The sequence below is a fragment of the Schistocerca serialis genome, chromosome 12 (assembly GCF_023864345.2).
Source record: "Schistocerca serialis cubense isolate TAMUIC-IGC-003099 chromosome 12, iqSchSeri2.2, whole genome shotgun sequence".
Classification (NCBI taxonomy): Eukaryota; Metazoa; Arthropoda; class Insecta; order Orthoptera; family Acrididae; genus Schistocerca; species Schistocerca serialis.
In genome coordinates, this window is record NC_064649.1 from 93255357 (window position 1) to 93278329 (window position 22973).

At 37.7% G+C, this 22973-nt stretch overlaps 1 protein-coding gene across 3 annotated transcripts in view; it reads right to left on the reverse strand.

The window, feature by feature from the left end:
• Positions 1-22973, reverse strand: part of LOC126428092 (aminopeptidase N-like) — a 332543-nt gene that overhangs the window by 70096 nt on the left and 239474 nt on the right. For all 3 annotated transcript variants that reach the window (XM_050089984.1, XM_050089983.1, XM_050089982.1), the window contains exons 9-11: positions 19199-19354; positions 17020-17200; positions 2488-2641 (exon numbers count right to left, since the gene is read on the reverse strand). In XM_050089984.1, the coding sequence (XP_049945941.1) occupies positions 2488-2641; positions 17020-17200; positions 19199-19354 (491 nt within the window). The remainder of the gene's footprint in view (positions 1-2487; positions 2642-17019; positions 17201-19198; positions 19355-22973) is intronic.

Consider the following 22973-nt stretch of genomic DNA (forward strand, 5'->3'; position numbering starts at 1 on the left):
CGCCGCTGCCATGGAATCATGGTGTCAGCGTTGTGAAAAATGTGTACGTCTGCAGGGCGATTACGTCGAGAAGCAACGCCAGTTTCATCGATTTCGGGTGAGTAGTTAATTAGAGAAAAAATCGGAGGTCTTAGAACTTGAATGCACCTCGTACAGTTAAATTTTGTAGTTAGTGCCTACAATTAAAAAACTTCTACAGTAACAAGTTTATCACCTTTGTATACGGATGCAAAATGCCATCTCCTTTTGATGCGATTCAACCAAAGTTGGGAAAAGAAGGTATTTGCAAAGACTCTAAAGGGGGTTCATGTTTCTGAAATTAACCACTTCTAACTACGAACTTTTACAGAATGTGACTGGCTTTGTGATGTCAAATCAAATCATGAAACCAGTCGTGTTCCTGTGGAAGTTCATATACAGCTGAAAGCAGTTTATTTCAGAAACATGAATTACCTTGGCTGTGGTTGTGCTCAACAGAAAGCTATTTCTAAAGTACGCTGGCAAAAGGTAAAATGGGCCAACATGAAAGTGCTACAACATTTTTCAAGGTGCCAAAGACTCCTTTCCTCAAGTACCAGCAGAATTTCCATGTACTAGAACTAAGAAACAAAGGAGTATGGAAATACTGCAGAATAGAGCTTACGGGTTGAGACCAAGGAACATGTGGTCGGAAGTATACAGTGGGTAACAGTAGGATTTTTTCTTTGCAATTTTTTCAAAATTCATGTAGTGTACTCAGGAATGTAAGTATTTTTTGTGGTATTCCCACTTTTTTTCAAACGTGGGAGGGGTACATGTAAATGATTTCCTCTAAGTGATGGTGAGGTTGGTGCTTAGATGGAGTTTAGCGTTTGTTATGATCTTGCCCATCTTTGGAGCAGAAGGGACTGTCAACCCGCCTTAGCGGAACAGGGTTTTGTTTGCACAGCAGCCGAACAATGTCTTCTCGAATCAGATGCTTGCTGATCTTTGTAATCTGGGAGGTAAGGAATGAAGTGAGAAGGTTGCAAGGTATATTCTTAGAACTGCTAAAGAAAGAAAAACAGGGCAATACAATACAGGATATACAGAGTGAATATTATGGACTTAAATTTTGCTATGATAAGTTGAGAGAGCAGTTGGAGCAAGTTAACTGGTACAACCCCATATTCTCTTAGTACGGACAAAGAGAGGATGGCTGAATGCGGATGGAACACCATTAAAAACTGTTTTGGCACAGCAGATAACGATGATCTTTCAAGTTTTAATAATACACCAGCTCAAGTGCAAGAAGTAGTAAGGCATACAAAAATAGCAGTGGATTGGTATATGACACAAATTTTGGGTATGGAGCAAGGACTGTTAAATATAAGTAAAATTCTGATTGGAACCTAACTGTTTTAGATATCCTATATAAAGTTTTATAAAGAACTACCCCTTGCAGTGAAAGGCCTACCATACAATTCCCTTGAGAAGTATACAAAGGACTTCTTAATCAACAGCTATTTTTATGAGGTAGAAAAATTCTACAGGGTGAGCACAAAGTCTTGCTCTGATTATTAAAATTTATAACAGAATAACCGTTTGACATAATAAGTTACATTTTATGCCCTTACATAGGTTAGTGTTAGCAGCTTTTTTTAAGACCACTTATGTTAGTAAACCTCATCGTGTGCTCCCTTGGTAGCTCGGAGAATGTTGAGGCAGTATTCCAGTTCCCGTCAGGTGTTTTGTAACATGTGTTCTGTCACAGTACCCACAGCAGCTTGTATCCTAGCCTTCAGTTCGTGGAAGTCAGTAACTGGTGTGATGAAGACTCTGTCCTTGATATAGCCCCAGAAAAAAAAGTCAACGGGTTTAATGCCTGGAGAGCAGGGTGGCCAGGGTGTTGGATCGTTCCTTCCAATCCACCGATCTGGACATTACTCCACTCTCCAGAAAATTACACCACTTGACTGTTTCTTCTGTTAAAACTCAGCACTTCACAAACATGTATACCACTTACCACATGATATAGTTACACATGTGGTCCATTGTAGCTATTATATATTATCAATCCCACAGAGTAAATTGCAAATAATGTGTTTAGTAGGATCATTTACTGAAAACTCTTCCACAAAAGGATTTTTATCCAAAAACTAGTACTTTTGTCAATGCAAAAAGTTACACATTCACCTATGTTCTTAAACTAAATACTGTTTCCTACTATGTGAGCTCATCTGAAAATGATTAGCATGCAGCCATGTTTAAATACAAATTAACTTAACATTCTCTAAACTGACTCATTCTTCGTAATTTCAACATATTATTCAATGTGAACCATGGAACATGCAACTAATTGAACTATACATGAGAAATCACCTCCACTAAAACTTTGACAAATGTTAATAGTTGTGGTATTGAGCGACTCCACGCATTGTGGCCGAGCCACGAGCTCAGATATGATAATGTGAAATAAAGGAAGCAGGGAAACTTGGGCCTGCCTGTGACAAGTGACTGCTTACTGACCTTTGGTGTAGGAGATTTCATCAAAAGCTTGAAGTATCTGAGCAGCAGACCCGACTGCATTGGACACAGGGTGTGTCGACTGCATGCTGTCTACAGACATGACATCGTGCATGTCATTCACAAATTTGTCTATCATTTCCCATGTTGGTTCAATCTGTAAGAACAAGTACATCAACCATTTTCTAAAAATTCATGAGTTAAGACTACAATACATGCAAAACAAATAAATCACATATCTGGAATGGTGGACTGCCGTATTACCGCAAGAACTACACCTTGTTAAATGAAGGTTGTTTTCAATAAATAAAATAATGGAGGCAGTTAAAAAAATATAATAAAAGAAGCACTAAGGTGAGCAAGTCTCTGAACGAGAAGTAAGGACATATCTCAATCAAAACAAACACCAAAGAAATCAGGAATATCAGTGAACAAAATATTAACATCCTTAGAACAATATTAAGCAGGGAAACCAGGAATGAAGCCCTACAGATGCAGAATGTAAATGAAAAGCAGCATTAATTCATTACAACAATTAAACACCATATTAATGTAGCATTCCCAAAAGTAGAGAGACAAGAAAGGAGCAGGATCAGACAAAGTGGATTGTCAGTGAAATAATGAACTGCAAAGGAAGCTGCAGGATCTGAGATGGAGTGGTGAAGCTGAAAATTATAAAATGCTACAAAAGAAGTACAGAAAAATAATATGAGGCAAAGTCAAGAGCAATTAATGCTACCATAATGAACTCAAGGAACATGATGAAGGCAGCTTGGAACACAATTAATGATGAAAGACAGGAAGAGCTGGATCAGACAAAGAAACAGATCTCAGGTCAATGAAAATAAACAACACAGTGGTTACAGATGGTAAAATAGCTAACATACTCCATGATAACCATACAAATGTGGTGGAGAACTTAGAACTGAAAAGAAATAGTCCACAAGAGAAGGCCACTAAGTTAACACAAATATCAAACCATGTTCTTTAAACCAGTCACAGAAAATGAACTGAGGAAAAATGTAACTGCAACCAAGACGGTCGTGGGGTAGCAATGATGGAAGGCGCGGCAGGACCCGCGGAGAGGCCCGCGAACAACACAACAGAAGAGGACGGACAAGACCAACGTAGGACGGAACGAATACAACAAGACCGAACAACAGAGTCACAAGGAAACAAACTCGTATACGAACCAGGAAGTAAGCAGTCTAGTGCAAAGCGAGGTGTAAACCGATGTAAGCGAGATTAGACTGACTGGCTGAGCAAGTGGACGGCATTTAAATACGCTATCGGGGGTGCCGCTATTGGCCGCTGGGACCACGTGTTCCACTGTGGCGCCCACACACTAAAAGTGGGCCAGGAGGAAAGCAGGCCAGGAGGCACGCGCCACCACAGCTTACGGCGCTATGGTACAGAGACCTCAATGGGTCTTCGACGTCCATGATGTCTGGCGTGGATTAAAATTCCGCGGCGTGCGGTACCAGAGAAAACTACACAGAAACTGAAGTCCAAGAAATCAGCTGGTGGTGACAAAATATCGAATCATGCGATAAAGCAAGTAATTGGGCAAAGAACCTCACCCCTGATGGACATGGCAAACAGCTCTCTCAGAGATGGAATTTTTCCAGAAAAACTGAAGATAAGGAGGGTGGTACCGGTGTCCAAGGAAGCGGGTAAGGACGACACCAATAACTACAGGCCAGTTTAACTGATGTCAGGTTTCTCAAAACTCCTGGAAATATTTATGTATTATAGATTAGTTGATTACTTGGACAAATACAACATTCTCATACCATCACAGCATGCCTGCAGTATGGAATGCTCATGTGGGGAAACTCAAACATTCAAGAAATAAAAAGGATGTTAACATTACACAAAAAGTAGTCAGAATCATGTTAAAAAGAAAGATTTCTGAAACTTATAAACCTACACTCTTATGTCACAAAAGATGTGCAGAGTGGACTACAAATGCTAGTGTACACACCCACGACACACAGAGAAAGAATTACATATGAAGCACACCCCACCAACTAACAGTGCTTGAAAAAGCAGCCCAGTACTCAGGTATCAAATTACTATAAAGTCTGCCTAAAAAACGGTGTCACAATGTACATGACATTAAGTTTCCAAAGAACCTAAAAGACTATCTGGTGGAAAAGGAATTTTACAGTGTTGATGACAACTGCTTACATTCAATTTGTAAATATTGTTAATTATAAGAAATGATGTTAGAATAGTTTGGAAGTATGTGATAATGAAGGTTTCTGTATTATTGACACGCCCTATACTACATGTATGTTCACTGTACACCATGTAATCCTACAGGACCAAATAAAATTCAATTCAGTAACATTTGTGTAATTCTGTGTATGAAATGATATGATGGACTTTGCTGTTACACATGATATTAACTTATTTACGATCTTAAATAATGTAATACATTTGTAAGTAAGGAACACAGTGCAGGCAAACACTATAGGCATATGCTATATCGACTCCTCTTTTAGTTGCAGGTATCACACACATCCCATTGTTTGTTTAAATTTGTCACAGGTGCTTGTAATTTATAGTGATGACTAGTTTTGAACATAGTCTATCATTTTCAAACCAGACCTGCAGTAAAAGTGCTTATCACAGCAAAATTTCACTGACATACTTGGGTAATGACCACACAATACATAATCATTCAACAGATATGGAGTTATCTTATTACTTGTGTGACACATTAACGTACAAAACTGCACTGAAAAAAGCACTTTCAAAGCAGGTTTGGTTTGGAAACAAATGGCTATGTCTGGAACTAGTCACCAATATTAATTACACACAATTGTTGAAGAAATTTAAACAAAGAATTGTAAGATTCAAGTTCCTGGTGTTTCTCCAACAAAATGTTGAAACTACGAGGGTAATCCCAAAAGTAAGGTCTCCTATTTTAATTTATATGTACAGAACTCTGTTTGTGTGGCAGTTGGTCACACTGTTATGAAGAGTGCTTCATGCACTGTGTGTAAACATGTGCACAGCCATGCTGGAGCGCTCAGTCTTGGCTTGGCAGCCGTAGAGAATAGAGCTCCCATTGGATGTTACCGCCAAGTGCGAACTGCGCACAGGTATTCGGTTTTTGAACGCAAAGGGCACTGTGTCGATTGAAATCCATCACCAATTGACGGAAGTGTATGGTGAGTCGTGCATGGATGTCAAAACTGTTAGTAAGTGATGTAGAGAGTTTTCAGCTGGTCAGACTGAAATTCACAACAAAGGAGCGGGAGACCATCAATTTCTGAGGAGACAGTGTTGAAGGTTGAGCAAAACATGCATGAAGATCGACGGATCACCCTGGATGATCTCTGCACGTTGGTTCCTGAGGTTTCCCAAAGCACCGCTCACAGAATTTTAACAGAAACATTGAACTACCGGAAGGTTTGCGCAAGATGGATGCCACGCATGCTGACTGAGGACCACATGCGGCAATGAGTTGATGCATCCCACGCATTTCTTCACCGCCTTGCAGCCGAACAGGACAACTTTCTGGACTCAATTGTCATGGGTGACGAAACCTGGGCACACCACTTTACACCTGAGACCAAACAACAATCACACCAGCGGTGGCATCCTTCTTCGCCAAAGCTGCGGAAATTCAAATGAACACAGTCTGCTGGTAAAGTCATGACAACCGTTTTTTGGGATTGGAAAGGGGTATTGTTGGTCGACTTTATGCCGACTGGGACCACAATTAATGCTTAACAGGTACTGTGAGACTCTGAAAAAACTCAAACGGGCAATTCAGAACCGGAGAAGAGTAATGTTGAGCAAGGGCGTAGACATTCTCCATGAAAATGCTCACCCATACATCACTCGGCAAACCGTTGTTCTCCTGCAACAGTTTCAGTGGAACATAATCACCCACCCACCCTATAATCCTGACTTGGCGCCCAGTGACTATCACCTGTTCCCTAAGTTAAAGGAACATTTGGCCAGAAAGCAACTCAGCTCCACCGACGAGGTGAAAGAAGAGGTTCATAGCTTTCTGAACAGCACGGCAGCGCGCTGGTATGACATGGGCATACAAAAACTGCCATAGCGTATGCAAAAATGCAACGACAGAAATGGTGATTATGACGAAAAATAGCTAAATGTTCAAGCTGTAAACTGATGTAAACCATTGTAGAAATAAACAGGTCTACCGTATTTACTCGAATCTAAGCTGCACTTTTTTTCCGGTTTTTGTAATCCAAAAAACCGCCTGCAGCTTAGAATCGAGTGCAAAGCAAGCGGAAGTTCTGAAAAATGTTGGTAGGTGCCGCCACAACTAACTTCTGCCGTCGAATATATGTAGTGCTACACAGGCATGCTTTGTAGGCACAAAGATAAATACTGGCGCCAAAACCTCTGCGTCAGTAAGTAAATTAAAAAAAAAAAGGTGGAAGACGAGCTTTTATTCTCCACCCTGAGTTTCCACCACTGCATTTTCATACATTATCCAACGAAGTAAATACAAATTCCATATTGTTCATCTTCGAATGTAGCAGAATTTCAATGTACTACGAAAATCCGACTGGCAAGATGTTTGTCAATATGGCCAACTCTACGTTCTGAATTTTGTCCTACCGGTGGGAAGAGATGGTTGCTAATAGGAACCTAAGGAAATGTGAATCACATGCAGTATTCTCTGCACCATAAGAAAGAATACAAATATAAACATTTTGCAACGTATTGTTTCATGTTTGCTGCTATCTCAATTAAATCCTGTCTGCCTAATAAACTACGAAACTAGAGTGAGACAACAGCAAACATGGAAGAATATAAATATCGTGTCATGTTTATATTCGTATTATTCTTATGCCTAATAGTGATACAGTCAGAAACGAAGCACGGCAACTGACTAGATTTTTAAATTTAAGATGACTCTAATTTCTGTGCAGAATTTGATGTATTAAAGAAGCGGCCGCAAAGATTTTCAAACGGATAAAAATTTTTGCTAAATATTCGTTCAGAACATCTTCTATCATATGCAGTTTATTATTTGGTTCTTGTTGATCATTATCAAAGAAAGCATCAGTATAAATAACAACAAATAGCGGTCTCTTGGCATTGTTTCGCTAATGAGATGATTCCTCTTTTTTTTTTTTTTTTTTTTTTTTTTTTTTTTTTTTTTTTTTTTTTTTTTTTTTTTTTTTTAAAAAAATTGTAAGCGGTGATAGCGCGCACAAAAGCATGCCGTGCCGCGACAAACAATGCATGACACAGTACAGTGCATTTTCAGTTTAAAGTGACGTAAACACCTATAACAAAGAAAACGGCACTTATCAGATCAAAGCAAAATAAGCAATTGATTCAAACCAGACGAAGCACGTGAAAAAGGAAGGGTACCCATAAATACGGACGGAGCGCCTGATGCATAGCAATGGCTACCTGGTAAAGCTTAACTGCTAAGCTTATGACTCGAACCAAACTACTTTAGCTGTATCGTCATTCATTCGACCTAAATTGTGTCTCGTATTACAATGGACCAACTTTGTTTCGATTTGGAGGTGCGGCCTAAAACTTTTCTCTCCCCTTGAATTTCGAGTCTCAAATTTCAGGTGCGGCTTAGATTCGGGAAATTTTTTTCCCTTTATTTCGAGTCTCATTTTTCAGGTGCGGCTTAGATTCAAGTGCGGCTTAGATTCAAGTAAATACGGTATGTACTTTAGGATACCTTACTTTTGGGATTGCCCTTGTACATAAATATTCATGACTATATTTGTCATACACAGGAATATTGCATGTATGGAACTGAAAAGTGTGTCACCTTCCCAGATGTGGATCCAGTATCAGACACTGCATTAAGTTGTTTTCATGATTTGGCATAATCACAGAGATCGAAATCATTGAATCAGAATTGAAAAGGAGCGGCAGCAAGCAGTTTTACAGGCCCTTCAAGCAACATGTTAATGACTATCAGCCACCTAGTTTGAACTTCAAGGAGGACAAAGGGAAACTGGCACTGAGCAATAAAAAGAAAAAGATAAAAACTGTAACATTCTAGTGAAGTATCTTACTTAAATGCAAATAACCTAGCGAAAAACGGCTGAGGATAGAGCCTACAATCATAATTGAAATGTTAAAAAATGGAGGGAAAAATCATGATTAATGCCCTTAGACAACAGATTGAAATATTTAGAAAACTGGAATAATACTTGGCCAGTGGAAAAAAAAACACTGATTCAGCATTTATAGAAGAAGGCAGATACAGCTTACTATCAACAATAGCTGAAACTTACAAGGTACTATCCCAAGCATGTCAGGCTTGGCTGTTACAGCAAACAGATCATTGAAACAGTGAACAGTAAACTTGATTCAGGAGTAGGAGGTCCTCCACTGAGCAGATCAGGACTCTGAATAGTATATTGCAAAACTACAACTCTTAGCATTTGGTAGTGGCCTGTGGTCCAGGTGTCCAGAAAGTATTGTTTGACATCTTAATAAAATTTGGAGTGGACTCAAAAACAGTAGAAATTATCAAGAAAACTGTAACGCAGACACATTCAATAGTTAAATTCATGAGAGAACTCTCCAAAGCATTTTTAATTAAAACTAGGGTTTGACTGTGATGGACAGCACCAGTTCTCTTAACTGTGTGTTAGAAAAGGTCATGAGTGAGTGTCTAAAGACATTGTAGAGAGACTGTCTATATATATGTAACTAGAAAATGTATATTGAAAGTCTAGATACTTTGACTCTGGTACACACTTTAATGCATTATTCCTCAATATTTGCTAAATATGGCTGACCTTATTGGGATCATAATTTGTGCAGTGATGATAATCGATAGTGAGCAATTAACCAGGACAGGGTTACTGAACAATGTTCACATTGAAGGTTCAAAGAATTGCATCAAGTGCTTTACATTCGGCAATGAACATTTGATCCTGTTGAGAAACTCAGAAACAGCTGTGGAACAGATAATCACACTGAAGAAATATTAGAAAAATCTAGCCTCCAAATTTCTTTTGAGAAAGCCAAGTACAGTCCATGCAGAATAATGTGGCTGGTAGATGTGCAATCAACAGGGCACGTGTGGGGAGAGCAGTAGTACTGGGAGTTAGTGGCAGGCACTGTAGGAGAAATGTCGAGTGCTGGAGAGAATGTGCCACACTAAACTGAAGTCTATGCTCATATTTTTCGTAAATATTAAATTGAGCACCTCCACATCCACACTTAAATTATGACCATTTTTTAAAAAAATCTGGTGTCACCTGTGCTTTTGTCTGTATCGAAAAATAATTCCACTGAAAGCACAACAAAGACAGATATTTATTTTTGCCTGGTGTGTTAACCATTTGTAAGTTTTGCCAAGTTAAAATTTGCTTCTCTTGCCAAAACACAATGCCACCTCAATAACATGTTGTGCTGATACAATTGTGAGAGAATTTTAAGACAGTGTTTTACTAAGTTTATTAAATGAGGAACTGGGGAGAAGTAAGGTAAGTAGCTTATGAAAAAGCACATCCATGGTACAAGAATAAACTTGTCTTAATTTATGCTGTTCCAAAACCCACAGCATTTTTTGTGTCACCAGGTATCAATAACCCTTAAAAATTGCTTTGCACTGACATAGGAGATAATGAAGTTTCATATAGTAAACATGTAGCACAATACTCTCCTCTATGTATGCGATCATTTGACAAAATGTCATTTCGTTATCTCAAATTGTTTATGAAATATGAGAAGTGTTGTGGATATTTCAGTCTAGCTTTACTGCTGGCATGCACGATTGCAAATGTATGTGCAACATCAGATGAATTTTCTTGAGACTGGTGACCTAAGTCTAAACAAAAATTCAACGTGTTCAGTAAATTTTATATGCAGCAACATATTATGTAATATGCACCAAACAAAAAATCATAGCAACCCCTGTTTTTCATCACAAACTTTTTCAAATTTAGCACAGTGTCTTCCTTCCATGCAAATATCACAATAACTATGGCCATTAATAAAACACTGGACACATCAACATGAAGCTGACATACAAAGCTATTAATACAGAAAAGTATTTCTTTTACTGAATAGTTTGTTAAATTGTTTGAGAAAGACTGCAGGTTGTGTCTCGATTCTGTAATCGCCGAACTGCTGAAATTGGGCAAACACTGTCAGCCTCCCCTTCTGAACAAATGAATGAACTCACCCAGCACTTTGGACAATGATTACTGTTCATCGGCCACCATATTCTGTGCAGACTGTACACAATCAACATCCAAACAATGTCTCAGCACCTGTCAACCAGTACAGTAAAACAGAAAAGTGAACAGTTTCAGACAAACTTGGTGAAGTAGTATAGAAAGAAACTAGTGAAAGAGAAACCAACGATGGTAGGAGGGACGAGATGGTCACTACCTTCCATAGGGTGCATTTTGTACATGAGGAACAAATGATCTCAATAAAAGCTAAACTTGCACACTTTAACACAAAACCAAAACCAAATGTTTAAATGCATGTGGATGCCTCAGAATGACAGAAAAGATTGGACCGGGAGAAGCTGATTACTTTGAGTGCAAGATACTTAAGAAAATTATTGTTCCTAAGATAACGGACAGAACCACAGACTGTGAAGAAGAGAATAGTTATCCACGAACAATGAACAACTGATGGAGACAGTAAGGAAATAATGATCAAAGATCTACAGATATATATTCATTATAAATGCAAACTGACTAACAAAGCGGATTTTTATAGGCATAGAATCTCCAAGGAAGTACGAAAGCACCTCAGGACCTCATGAACACTGGACTATTTCAGGAAGACACCTCGAACTGCTCATAGTACAGATCACTGAATGACAACTTTATGGGCTTCTGCAATCAGCAAAAGCTGAGCAGTGACTGGACAGAAGAGAGAAGACAGGCGGCCAGAGCAAGAATGAATCACTTCTGAGCTGCAAAAAAGGCTTGCAGAAATACCTTATAAATACTTCATATTTTTTCCAATGACCGTAAACAGGGAAGGGGATGAGGAGAGGGTAGCAAAACAGATGTATTTTATCCCTTTTAGCACTTGACTATGCGTGTTAATTTCATAATTTTGTGCTTTATAGATTAAAAATCACATAGGAGAACTATGTAACACTTGACTGTGTACTCACACTTTGTATTTATAAATGGTAGTCTAAGATTTTAACTACCAACTTGGGTTTTAATTATCAACTTTATAGTTAAGTAAGTAATTTTTCTATTTGGTTGCAGGCATATTTCTTCACCCGGGTACATAATGAAGTATGCATGTCACAGCACACTGCTGTATGAGCCAAAATAAAACATTATTTTGGCTCCTCTAGTAGTCATAGTGCACAGATTTCAAAGCACCTCATGACTGAAAATACATATCAGAGAACAGATGAAACAACTCTGACTTCATTTTTCAAGATGATAGTTAAATTCATATGACTAACTGTAATATATCTTCATATTTTATTATGTGAATACAGTTTTCATGTTTGGTATGCATTTGCAATGCCAGTCAACATTTGAATCTAAAGGTAAGTACTCACTTACATGCAAAAAAAACGTGTGTGAAATCTTATGGGACTTAACTGCTAAGGTCAACAGTCCCTAAGCTTACACACTACTTAACCTAAATTATCCTAAGGACAAAGACACACACCCATGCCCGAGGGAGGACTTGAACCTCCGCCGGGACCAGCCCCACAGTCCATGACTGCAGCGCCTTAGACCGCTCAGCTAATCCCGTGCAACTCATTTGCATGCGGAATTGAGTGAGTGTCTAAACACATTGTAGAGAGACTGTCTATAGATGCGTTACTAGAAAATGTATATTGAAAGTCTAGATACTTTGACTCTGGTACACACTTTAATGACTTATTCCACGATATTTGCTAAATATGGCTGACCTTATTGGGATAACAATTTGTGCAGTGATGATAATCGATAGTAAAAGAAAACAAAAGATGAGGCACTGACGGAAATGTGAATTGTCTGCAAGGAGTCTCATTTTGGCTGTAATTTACTTTCCACTTTGAAAATAGTAGAAATATGTTATTTTCAATATGACTGACTGATACTTAATATTTTTTTGTTCAGGTCGTCAATAACCAACTTCACCTTGTTGCACTGTTTATATTTTGAATTACTAACTTACCATGAACACGTCATTGTGTGACATTTAACAAAAAGAAAAATACAAGTACTAAAAAACTGACAAAGCTTTTCCACGGTGCAAAAAGAACAACATGTCCACACTATTAAATGTCACGCCATTTTGTCTACGAATTGTGTCATGTCCCTCATTTCAAACAGGAGTCGAAAAGTTCTACCATTTTGTTACAAAAATGTATCTATAGACAAGAAACATCTCTCAACTGTCTATATACAAAATCACTTGATTGCCTATATTTGTACCTCATTTGGTTACCATGATGCTCAGTCTGGCTGTTATCGTAATATTCAGTTCAGCTGTTGAAACACTTTTTAAGTACGTACCAGCAACCTGCTCTAGCTTCGCAGTAAGTGTTTATGGCAAGCAACTTGTCTGGAAAGTGGTAATTATGTTAACAGACCGTTGCGTAGAGTTATTAAAACTCAGGGAATAAAGTTAGGCAATTGAATATTGTAACTTTCATATAGCGTGAATGATTTAAGAAGTGCACACCAAGAATGCTCTCGGGGGCCACGAACGTTACCTGTGCTATATTTAATTGGCATCTGGAGTGACATTTAACGACTACAACGGAAGCTGCAGGCTACCGCACCATGCGACTGCAATGCCAGTTCAATGCAAGTTTCAGCCCCTTGCTGGCTCCCTGACTGCAGTGCCAGTTACATTTTCCTTGTGACTTTTTCCCTTGTTTTACTTCACACCTCTTAAACATTAACTGTATTTTAAAAGAGTGTTCTTACCAGCTTAATGTCTGAAACAACTTGCACCGAGCTCATGCCAACCTCCAGGTACCAACCTACCACTGCAGTGGGTGGTGGCCTGACACTATCTACTGAGCTCACAAACATTGCTCATGAATCAATCTGTCTATTAGTGAAAATTGTTTCAAAAACCATACACTTGTTAAAGAATTCTGTCATTCAGGGTGTTAGGTGGTAACGAAATTAATCCAACAGTTTCTTTATTAAAAAGTACACCACACAAATGGCTTCTATCATTGGCACTGAATTGCTAAAAACATTCATGGAAGCTCCTCATTAATGGTTTTCAATAATTTCTTGAGGAATGACCTCTTGTCCCTTCCCAGATTGCAGTTTTCAACTCAGCAGTATTGTGAAGTCACCAAGAAAAAACTTTGCTCTTCAGGTGAACCCACAGAAAAAAAAACAGGTTCTGAAAGATCAAGTGATATCACCAACCATGAGATATCACAGAATCATTATATTAATTGATGTGGAAAGTGGGGTCTCAGTGTAAACACTGAATTATGAGGCGTAAGGGCATCCTGCTGAAACCGTATCACATTTAGAAGCCAATGTCACTGCCTCTGTGGACTGAAGAAATTATTAATCATGGCCATATACCACTCATAACACACACATTGACCAGATGATGCTGTCTTAAAAAATATATGTCCCAATGATTCCAATGAAGTGTCCAATAGCACACCAAACAACCTTTGGGCTAACCTGTATCCTTTCATGAACGAGCTGCAGATTTGTATCTGGGTAAGTTCGGGAGTTTATTGACAAACCCATTTAGATGACAATTTGCCTCATCAGACATCACAAGATTTTTCACATAATGTCTAATCCTGTTCAATTCTGCACAGTAATGTTGTGCTGAAATTGCGCCTATGCACTTTATCTCCCAGTTGTCATCATTTGGCCGCTTGAAGCTTGTTGTTGTTGTTGTTGTTGTTGTTGTGGTCTTCAGTCCCGAGATTGGTTTGATGTAGTTCTCCATGCTACTCTATCCTGTGCAAGCTTCTTCATCTCCCAGTGCCTACTGCAGCCTACATCCTTCTGAATCTGCTTAGTGTATTCATCTCTTGGTCTCCCTCTTCGATTTTTACCCTCCACGCTGCCCTCCAATACTAAATTGGTGACCCCTTGATGCCTCAGAACTTGTCCTACCAACCAATCCCTTCTTTTAGAAAGTTGTGCCACAAGCTCCTCTTCTTCCCATTTCTATTCAATACCTCCTCATTAGTTATGTGACCTACCCATCTTATCTTCAGCATTCTTCTGTACCACCACATTTTGAAAGCTTCTATTCTCTTCTCGTACAAACTATTTATCGTCCATGTTTCACTTCCATACATGGCTACACTCCATACAAATACTTTAAGAAACGACTTCCTGATATTTAAATCTATACTCGATGTTAACAAATTTCTCTTCTTCAGAAACGCTTTCCTCACGATTGCCAGTCTTCATTTTACATCCTCTCTACTTCGACCATCATCAGTTATTTTGCTCCCCAAATAGAAAAACTCATTTACTACTTTAAGTGTTTCATTTCCTAATCTAATACCCTCAGCATCACCCAATTTAATTCAACTACATTCCATTATCCTCATTTTGCTTTTGTCGATGTTCATCTTATACTGTCCTTGCAAGACACTGTCCATTCTGTTCAGCTGCTCTTCCAGGTCCTTTGCTGTCTCTGACAGAATTACAATGTCATCAGAAAACCTCAAAGTTTTTATTTCTTCTCCATGGATTTTAATACCTACTCCGAATTTTTCTTTTGTTTCCTTTACTGCTTGCTCAATATACAGTTTGAATAACATTGGGGAGAGGCTACAAACCTGTCTCACTCCCTTCCCAACCACTGCTTCACTTTCATGTCCCTCAACTCTTATAACTGCCATCTGGTTTCTGTACAAATTGTAAATAGCCTTTTGCTCCCTGTATTTTATCCCTGCCACCTTCAGAATTTGAAAGAGAGTATTCCAATCAACATTGTCAAAAGCTTTCTCTAAGTCTACAAATGCTAGAAACATACTTTTGCCTTTCCTTAATCTTTCTTCTAAGATAAGTTGTAGGGTCAGTATTGCCTCACGTGTTCCAACATTTCTACAGAATCCAAACTGATCTTATCCGAGGTCGATTCCTATCAGTTTTTCCATTCATCTGTAAAGAATTCGTGTTATTATTTTGCAGCTGTGACTTATTAAACTGATAGTTCGGTAATTTTCACATCTGTCAACATCTGCTTTCTTTGGGATTGGAATTATTATATTTTTTTTTAAGTCTGAGGGTATTGAAGCTTATCAGGATGAAACTCTAAATACTCACCACATAGTGGAGATGCTGGAGTCGCAGATAGGCACAACAAAAAGACCATAAAATAATAAGCTTTTGGCCAACAAGGCCTTTGTCAAAAATAGACCTCTCCCCCCCTCCCTCTCTCTCCCTCTCTCCCCCTCTCCCTCTCCCTCTCTCTCCCCCCCTCTCTCTCTCTCCCTCTCTCTCTCTCTCTCTCTCTCTCTCTCTCTCTCTCTCTCTCTCTCTCTCTCTCACACACACACACACACACACACACACACACACACACACACACACACACGTGCAAATACAACTCGCACATAAATGACCACAGCTTCTGGCAGCTGAAGCCACACAGTGACAGTCTTTTTGTTGGGCCTATATGCGACTCAGCATCTCCACTGTACGTTGAGTAGCAACTACCCTTTTCATAATATTGTTACATTCCATTCTGGATTTTTCATTATTTAAAGTACTGCTTCACAATCCTCTGCATAGACATGTCAGGGATATTTAACGTTCTGGATTGGCGACACACAGATCGCTAGGTGTTTCATCACGAAACGGCATGAGTTCATTAGATATTTCCTGGCAATTGAACTGTCATTTTTTGAGAACCCTAATGCTTCACACTAGTTAAAGAACCCACCTCAAACAACTGTTTTATCTGGCTGGATATTGTCCTTCTGTCTGTAGCACGGAAACAGCTGTTTCTTCCATTGCACATTGGGTGCTGGGCAGCAGCAATGCTCTGCGCATGAAAGAACTATTCCACTGCTCAATCCACATGTGCACTGGCCAACGTTAAACATTCAACTGAATGGTAAACTATGTGGGTCCGACAATATGTGGTAAGCAGAGTGAGCACATTTACATCTTAGCAGGGTGGGCAATAGAAAATGTTCTGCTTCACATGGGCCACCCTGTATACGTATAGAAGATAGTGTTACAACGTTCTGTGTATTAGATTAGTCTGTCCATTAGATCAGTAGGGATTGCTACTTGTAAGTCTCCTTTTCCTTTAAAGATGAGATGATGGCCATCATTGAATATCAAAAGGAATAATGAAGACACTGTGATCCATGACTTCACTGTTGATGGAATCTTGAACTTTTTCCCACACGTTTTTATAGTCTGATGTTTATCTTGTGTTTGGCACTTTAATATTACTGACAAATTTCAATCTGAATTAGTGTGGGTTCAAGGTGCATTTGCTGAATAATGAGAAAGCTACATTCATACATAGCCACAGTGACAGACTTCACTTGAAGTTGTATGTTCCCAGAACCAAGGCAGTTACAACAATCATCATAAAAAGTAATGTACTCACGAAATCAGTCCCCAGGTATTCAAGGTATGTGGCAAAGCCCTCATTTAGCCATATGTCAGTCCACCATGTCGGTGTGACGAGGTTACCGAACCACTGATGTCCAAGTTCATGAACCACGGTAGTGGCTGCCTTCTCCAGGCTGTCTGTAGTTGTTTCTGGGCCAATGAGTACTTGTGTCTCCCTGAGAAAGAAGTCACAAAAGTATTAGTTCATACACAGGGGAAATGATTAAAATGCATTTTCAATTCAACTACAATGCAAAAACAATTATGGTTGTAAATAACAAGACAGCTGAGGTGCTGAAATGTGAATCATCACTGGGTCTTATTATGATTTACAAATGATAAACTATTGTTTGTCTTCAGATGTTTACACTGGGAAACATTACACCATATTCTCAGAATAAATGAAAATCACATGACAATGAAATAATGCTCGCCTACACTTAACTGTAAAGTTAACATTTAAACTTTGTTATTATTAGTACTCTATTAATATTTCCATAAACTTAATTTGCAGCCAGTCTTCCTCAGTTGGTATTTCAATGACATATATCATGCAGATAAGAATAAGTATTTCCAATCTTTTGCAATGGTTTTTTATTTTTTTTATTTTTCAGGCTTCTGAAGTCAAAGTCATTCAACCTTAAATTATTTCGGATGAGGTACCACTTCAAATTGTAAAAGAACCATTGCTGAATGAAACTGATGTTTTGGCCACACCTGCAGTGCCCTTACTCCTGCTCAGCTTGTCAAGATTCAGCTGCAAAATATGTATAGTATTTATGTACACAACAAACATCTCAATACACAAAATTTAAAGTAGGAGATGTTTTATTTACATTCTTATTGATAAACCTGTTCAGTGTATGGCATTTTCTTGGTTCTGCAACTGCACATGACCATGGTTCTGAAATTAACTGTGCAGACTAGAATAATTAATTACCACTAGTTGACTCTCATTGCGGCAGCTTCACCATTTGACATTGTTCAGTACTAATACTGCCACACTTATTCCTTCATCAGTCAAATACACTGCCAGCTAGTTCCTTAACATCACAATTCACAAACTAGCTACGACTATCATTTTCAGCACTCAGTAAAAAATCTTACTTGTTTAGATATTTAACTAACAGTGAAAGCTCATCATTATTCTTTTTTTTTTTTAATATATATATATATATATATATATATATATATATATATATATATATATATATATATATATATATATATATATATATATAAATTAAACCTTCTAAATAGTTTAACAAACTTCTTTAATTTCAATGATGTTTTGGTAACTGCTATTATCAAATCTGTAATTCAGATTAAAGCAACGTAAGAGTGAGAGGTATTAGTTATACATTACCACATGACAAAAATAAGAATGATGCATAAACTCAGAACTTGCATTGGTGAGTGAATTTTCAACTTCTTTTGTCATGTTGTAATGTATAATTAATTACCACCTTTCATTCGTTTGTTCTTTTAATCTTACAACAATATTATGAAAAGGATAGCTGCTACTCACCATATAGCAGAGATGCTGAGTTGCAGATAGCCTCAACAAAAAGACAAGGGCACACGCACTCTTGACCACAGTCTCTCATATGTAAGAACAATTCTAAGTGTTGTAGTTCTCTGTGACTCCTCATCTCCGCTACGTGGTAAGTAGCAACTATCCTTTTGATAATACTGCTACATTCCATCCTGAATTTTCTTTTAAGCTTAATCACGTATCTTATGACAGCAGTACCAGTAACCAAACCACTATTGTAAATAAAGAAATACATTAACTAATCCAGGTGGCTTTCTTTACAAGAATCCATAATGACTACTGTCTCATTTAGGAAAATTATTTAATTTTTAAATTTGTGAGGACCGGTCGATGAAGTCATTCCAAGCATTTAATTGGTGCACAATGGTCTCTCTTGTTTCTTTTTCTTCCACCTATTTTCCCATCATCATGCAACATTACGTGCAAATAAAAATACTCATGCAAATAAAACTACTTTCCAGATAGAATAAAAGAATTTGTAGAGACTATTTATTTATAACACATGTTATTTTCAAAGGTTAAGATTGGCAAATGTTAGTTTATAAAGTCAGGACCAATAGTACCATTACAGATGTATATCACTGATAAATAAAGAAAATGAAAATTTAAAAAATCTCACCAGTATGTAACGAGGCCCCAGTTTTCCATGCCACCGTACTGGAAGTCAGGAATAGCAGCAAAGTCCATTTTTGGCAGAGGATAAGCTATTCCAAAGTAGTCCGCATAGAAGTTAAGTATTTTTCGTGTCACACTGAGTGCGTAATGCGCCTGCTTTCTGCAAAGTAGTATTTAATAAGAGCTCAATGTCACAGACTTCAAACTAAGCTACACACAACAGCAGAAGTTCATACATGAAATAATGGAATTCAGGACCGTATATGGCAGCAACATCGTATTTAAAGCAATCTAATAACATCTGTAGATAAAACATCATCAACATTAATAACAGATGTACATCTACAGAGTATTTCTAGAAATAATGCAAGCAATGAGCTTGATCGCACTGCAGAACAATACAGCTGTGGTATAGTGTGTCATATATCCCATACACAATACTGTTATTTATTGCTGAATTGTTGGTATATTTAACATTCATTAATGACTGTGTGTAAATAAGAACTGTACTGTAAGAAATTAATATTGTCCTCCAAACTATGACATATTTAAAAAGTAATATGTAAACAGTATGTGTCTAGCTATTTACATAGAAAATCTGTTTCCGTCATACATTTTATCACAGAACTTTACTCACTCGTGAAGCAATATCATATTGCAAGAAAACTACTATTTGCAAGTATTTGTTCATAGGCCTACTTTGAAGGCAAGGAAACAACTAATATGAGTGTTACATTGTAAGAAATACTGCAACCAGCCACAAGCTCTTTTAAATGATTTTACTGCACCATTACTAGCTTTGAGCCTGAGCCTATCATTACATGATAGTGCTGATTTCTTTGTGTAGGTAAGTGTAATCACAAAAACAATGTTTTTTGGATGCATATCTAAAACTTGCAAGGAAGTAAATGCTCCCATCTGACGATGGGCTCAGGCCAAAAACTAGTAATGGATAAAATAGTAAAGAGTGTGTTTCTGATAATATGCTCATATTGCTCCATATTTGTTCTGCTCTCAATGAAGATAAATGGCCAGTGAGTATGGAAATACCACACAAAATGGAAAATGATTTTTTAAAATATCAATCCAGATATCAATATTTACAGGCAAGAAAAGACTGAGAAAAATATTTTCCAGTGGATTATGAAATGAGATAATGGATTAGGTAGTTTATAGGATGTTGTTGTTATGACAACTTATGTAAATGATGTACAGATTTTAAGTACAAGTTTTTTTCTTCACTATTTATTTATTTGCTTACACTGAAACAAGTTATACGTCAAGCTCGTTTAGGCTTTTTCCCAATATCAAGAGTACCTGTGAATATGGTATAATAGGTATAATATTGTTGCTTACAGCTATGTTAGTATACACTGATCACCTGCTTAATAGCTTATTTCCGTCTCTGGAACAAAATACATCAACAGTTCTGCGTATCAGGTTTGTGGAGGTATGTGGCATTAGATGTCTACATAAAGGTCATGTAATTTGTGTAAATAACAGGCCACTGATTAGCGTACAGGGTGTTGGTGCCTGATAGCAGCCCAGATGTATTCCATAGGATTTGCATACTGGTTGCCGAGACATCAACCTGAGTTCACTATAATGCTCCTCAAACCACTGTAGCACATTTCTGGCTCCAAGACAAGCACAATTATACTACTGAAAGATGACATCTCCGACAGGGATGACATCAGGTGTGAACGGATTCAGGTGGTTCGCAGCTGTCAGTGTGTCCTTTGATTACTACTATAGGTCACGTGCAAGCATGGGAGAATGTCTTCCACAACGTAGTACTGCTCCCACCAGCCTTCGTCCAGGGTCTGCTACATATTTCGAGCCAACGTTCAGCTCACTGGTGGCATTTATGGAGACGACCGTCGACCTAGTGTAGCAAAAATGTGATTTACCTGAAGAACCGATACATTTCCACTGATCCGACAGTCAAATCCAGGTGGTCCCGTGCCCAATGCAATTGTAATTGACAATGTAGCTGGATAAACATGTGAGAACATCTGCTACAGAGCTCTGTGTTCAACAATATACAATGAACAGTGTGCTCTGAAACACTTATGCATGCACCACATTTGTGTCCTTTTGTCAGAGATGCCACAGATCACTATCTATCCTACTTTACAGTGCAGACAAGCCTGTGAAACCCACACGCTGTGAAGAGTCGTGGACATTCAACCATTTAGTGCCTAGTGTAATTTCACTGTCCACCTACCGCTTTCCGTAGATGCTCACAACAGTAGCATGTGAGCATTTCTCCAGCTTCCCCATTTCCAAGATTCTCGTTCACAGGCTCTGTGTAATTACAATCTGCCCTTTGTCAAAGTTGCTTATCTCAATGGATTTCCACATTTGCAACCTGTATCTTTGCTAGGGGGATCCCCCATCCATGTCTATTCTGCTTTCTTACTTTTGTTACCAGGTCACCTACCCGCAACACCACCAGGTGGCATCCAATGTCGTGGTGGGAACTGTTCATAGTGTTTTGTCTTACCCTGTATGATGTGGCCCATATGGCATCTTGGAGTGTACATGTCGGTTCTCTTTCTGTTATGATATGATCACAATATTTATTTGTGATCTTGTAAAATAATTTTTGACAGCTTCAGTTCCAGTTATCTGAATGTTTAGTATTTTTGTGGTTTTGCATAAATGTTCTACTATTTATCATCATGATTAACCCTTTTTCTTTTGTAATATCAATAAAATTTTCAAGTTATTTTTTATGTTTAAAAGTCTGTTTTTCATTGAGGATGTCATCTGAGGATTTTCTGTATGTGTGTAAATTTTCATTTCCTCCAAAACGTTGGTTGTATGTCCATTAAGTACTTTCTAGGGCACTTTCAACATTTTCTGGTTTATGTTCTTGACTTTTTAAATGTGAGTAAAATGTGTATTGGTTGCTTTTGCAGCTTCGTGTATGTTGTTTAAATCTAATTATGAAATTCCTGCCTGCCTGCCTGCCTGTCTGATATAAAATTTATTGCAATCTTCACAAGAAAGTTTGTAGATGCCTGCATTTTTCTATTTCTTCTTTTTTCTGATTGTAATTTGGCTTTCAAATTGTTATTTGTACAAAATAATAATTTTAATTTTGTTTTCTTACATGTTACGTTCATCTTTTCTGATATTTTCCCTATGTATGGTATTGTAACATAGATAGGTTTATTTCTGATTTTTTGTTCTCTTTTTAATGTTATTTCTTTATGTATGCCACCTGTTCTTGGTTTTATATGTCATTCATACAATTTTAGCACTATTTTGGGGCTGAAGTTATTTTATTGTCATATGTATTGTAGCATCTTTACTTCATTTTGTATTGCAGTACTATCAAAATGTAAATTTAACATTCTATAATCACGATTTGAAATATGCATATTTTTTATTTATTGTAATGCCAGTCATAACTTTTCTATGTATTTCAAATTGGTAATAGTTGTTTTTGTTGGTTATTCTTATGTCTAAAAAGTTTATGAAGTTTCAAAATTTGATACCTGTATCATGAGTTTGCTTTGTTAAACCATAACTAATCCATTCAAAGTACAGGGCACATGAATGGTTGTTATGTGACCAAATATCACTTCATTTCATGATGCTGGATAGAAATACTGTTATTTTCATAATAAACTGGATGCAGATAATTTTACAATCTGTTTTGTAATGTCACAATTTTGTAATTTTATGCTGAAGTTCACTTATTGTAATGCAAATAATCTCCATGATTATCAAATCAAATTTATAAAACATGGATCTGTAATAGATCAACA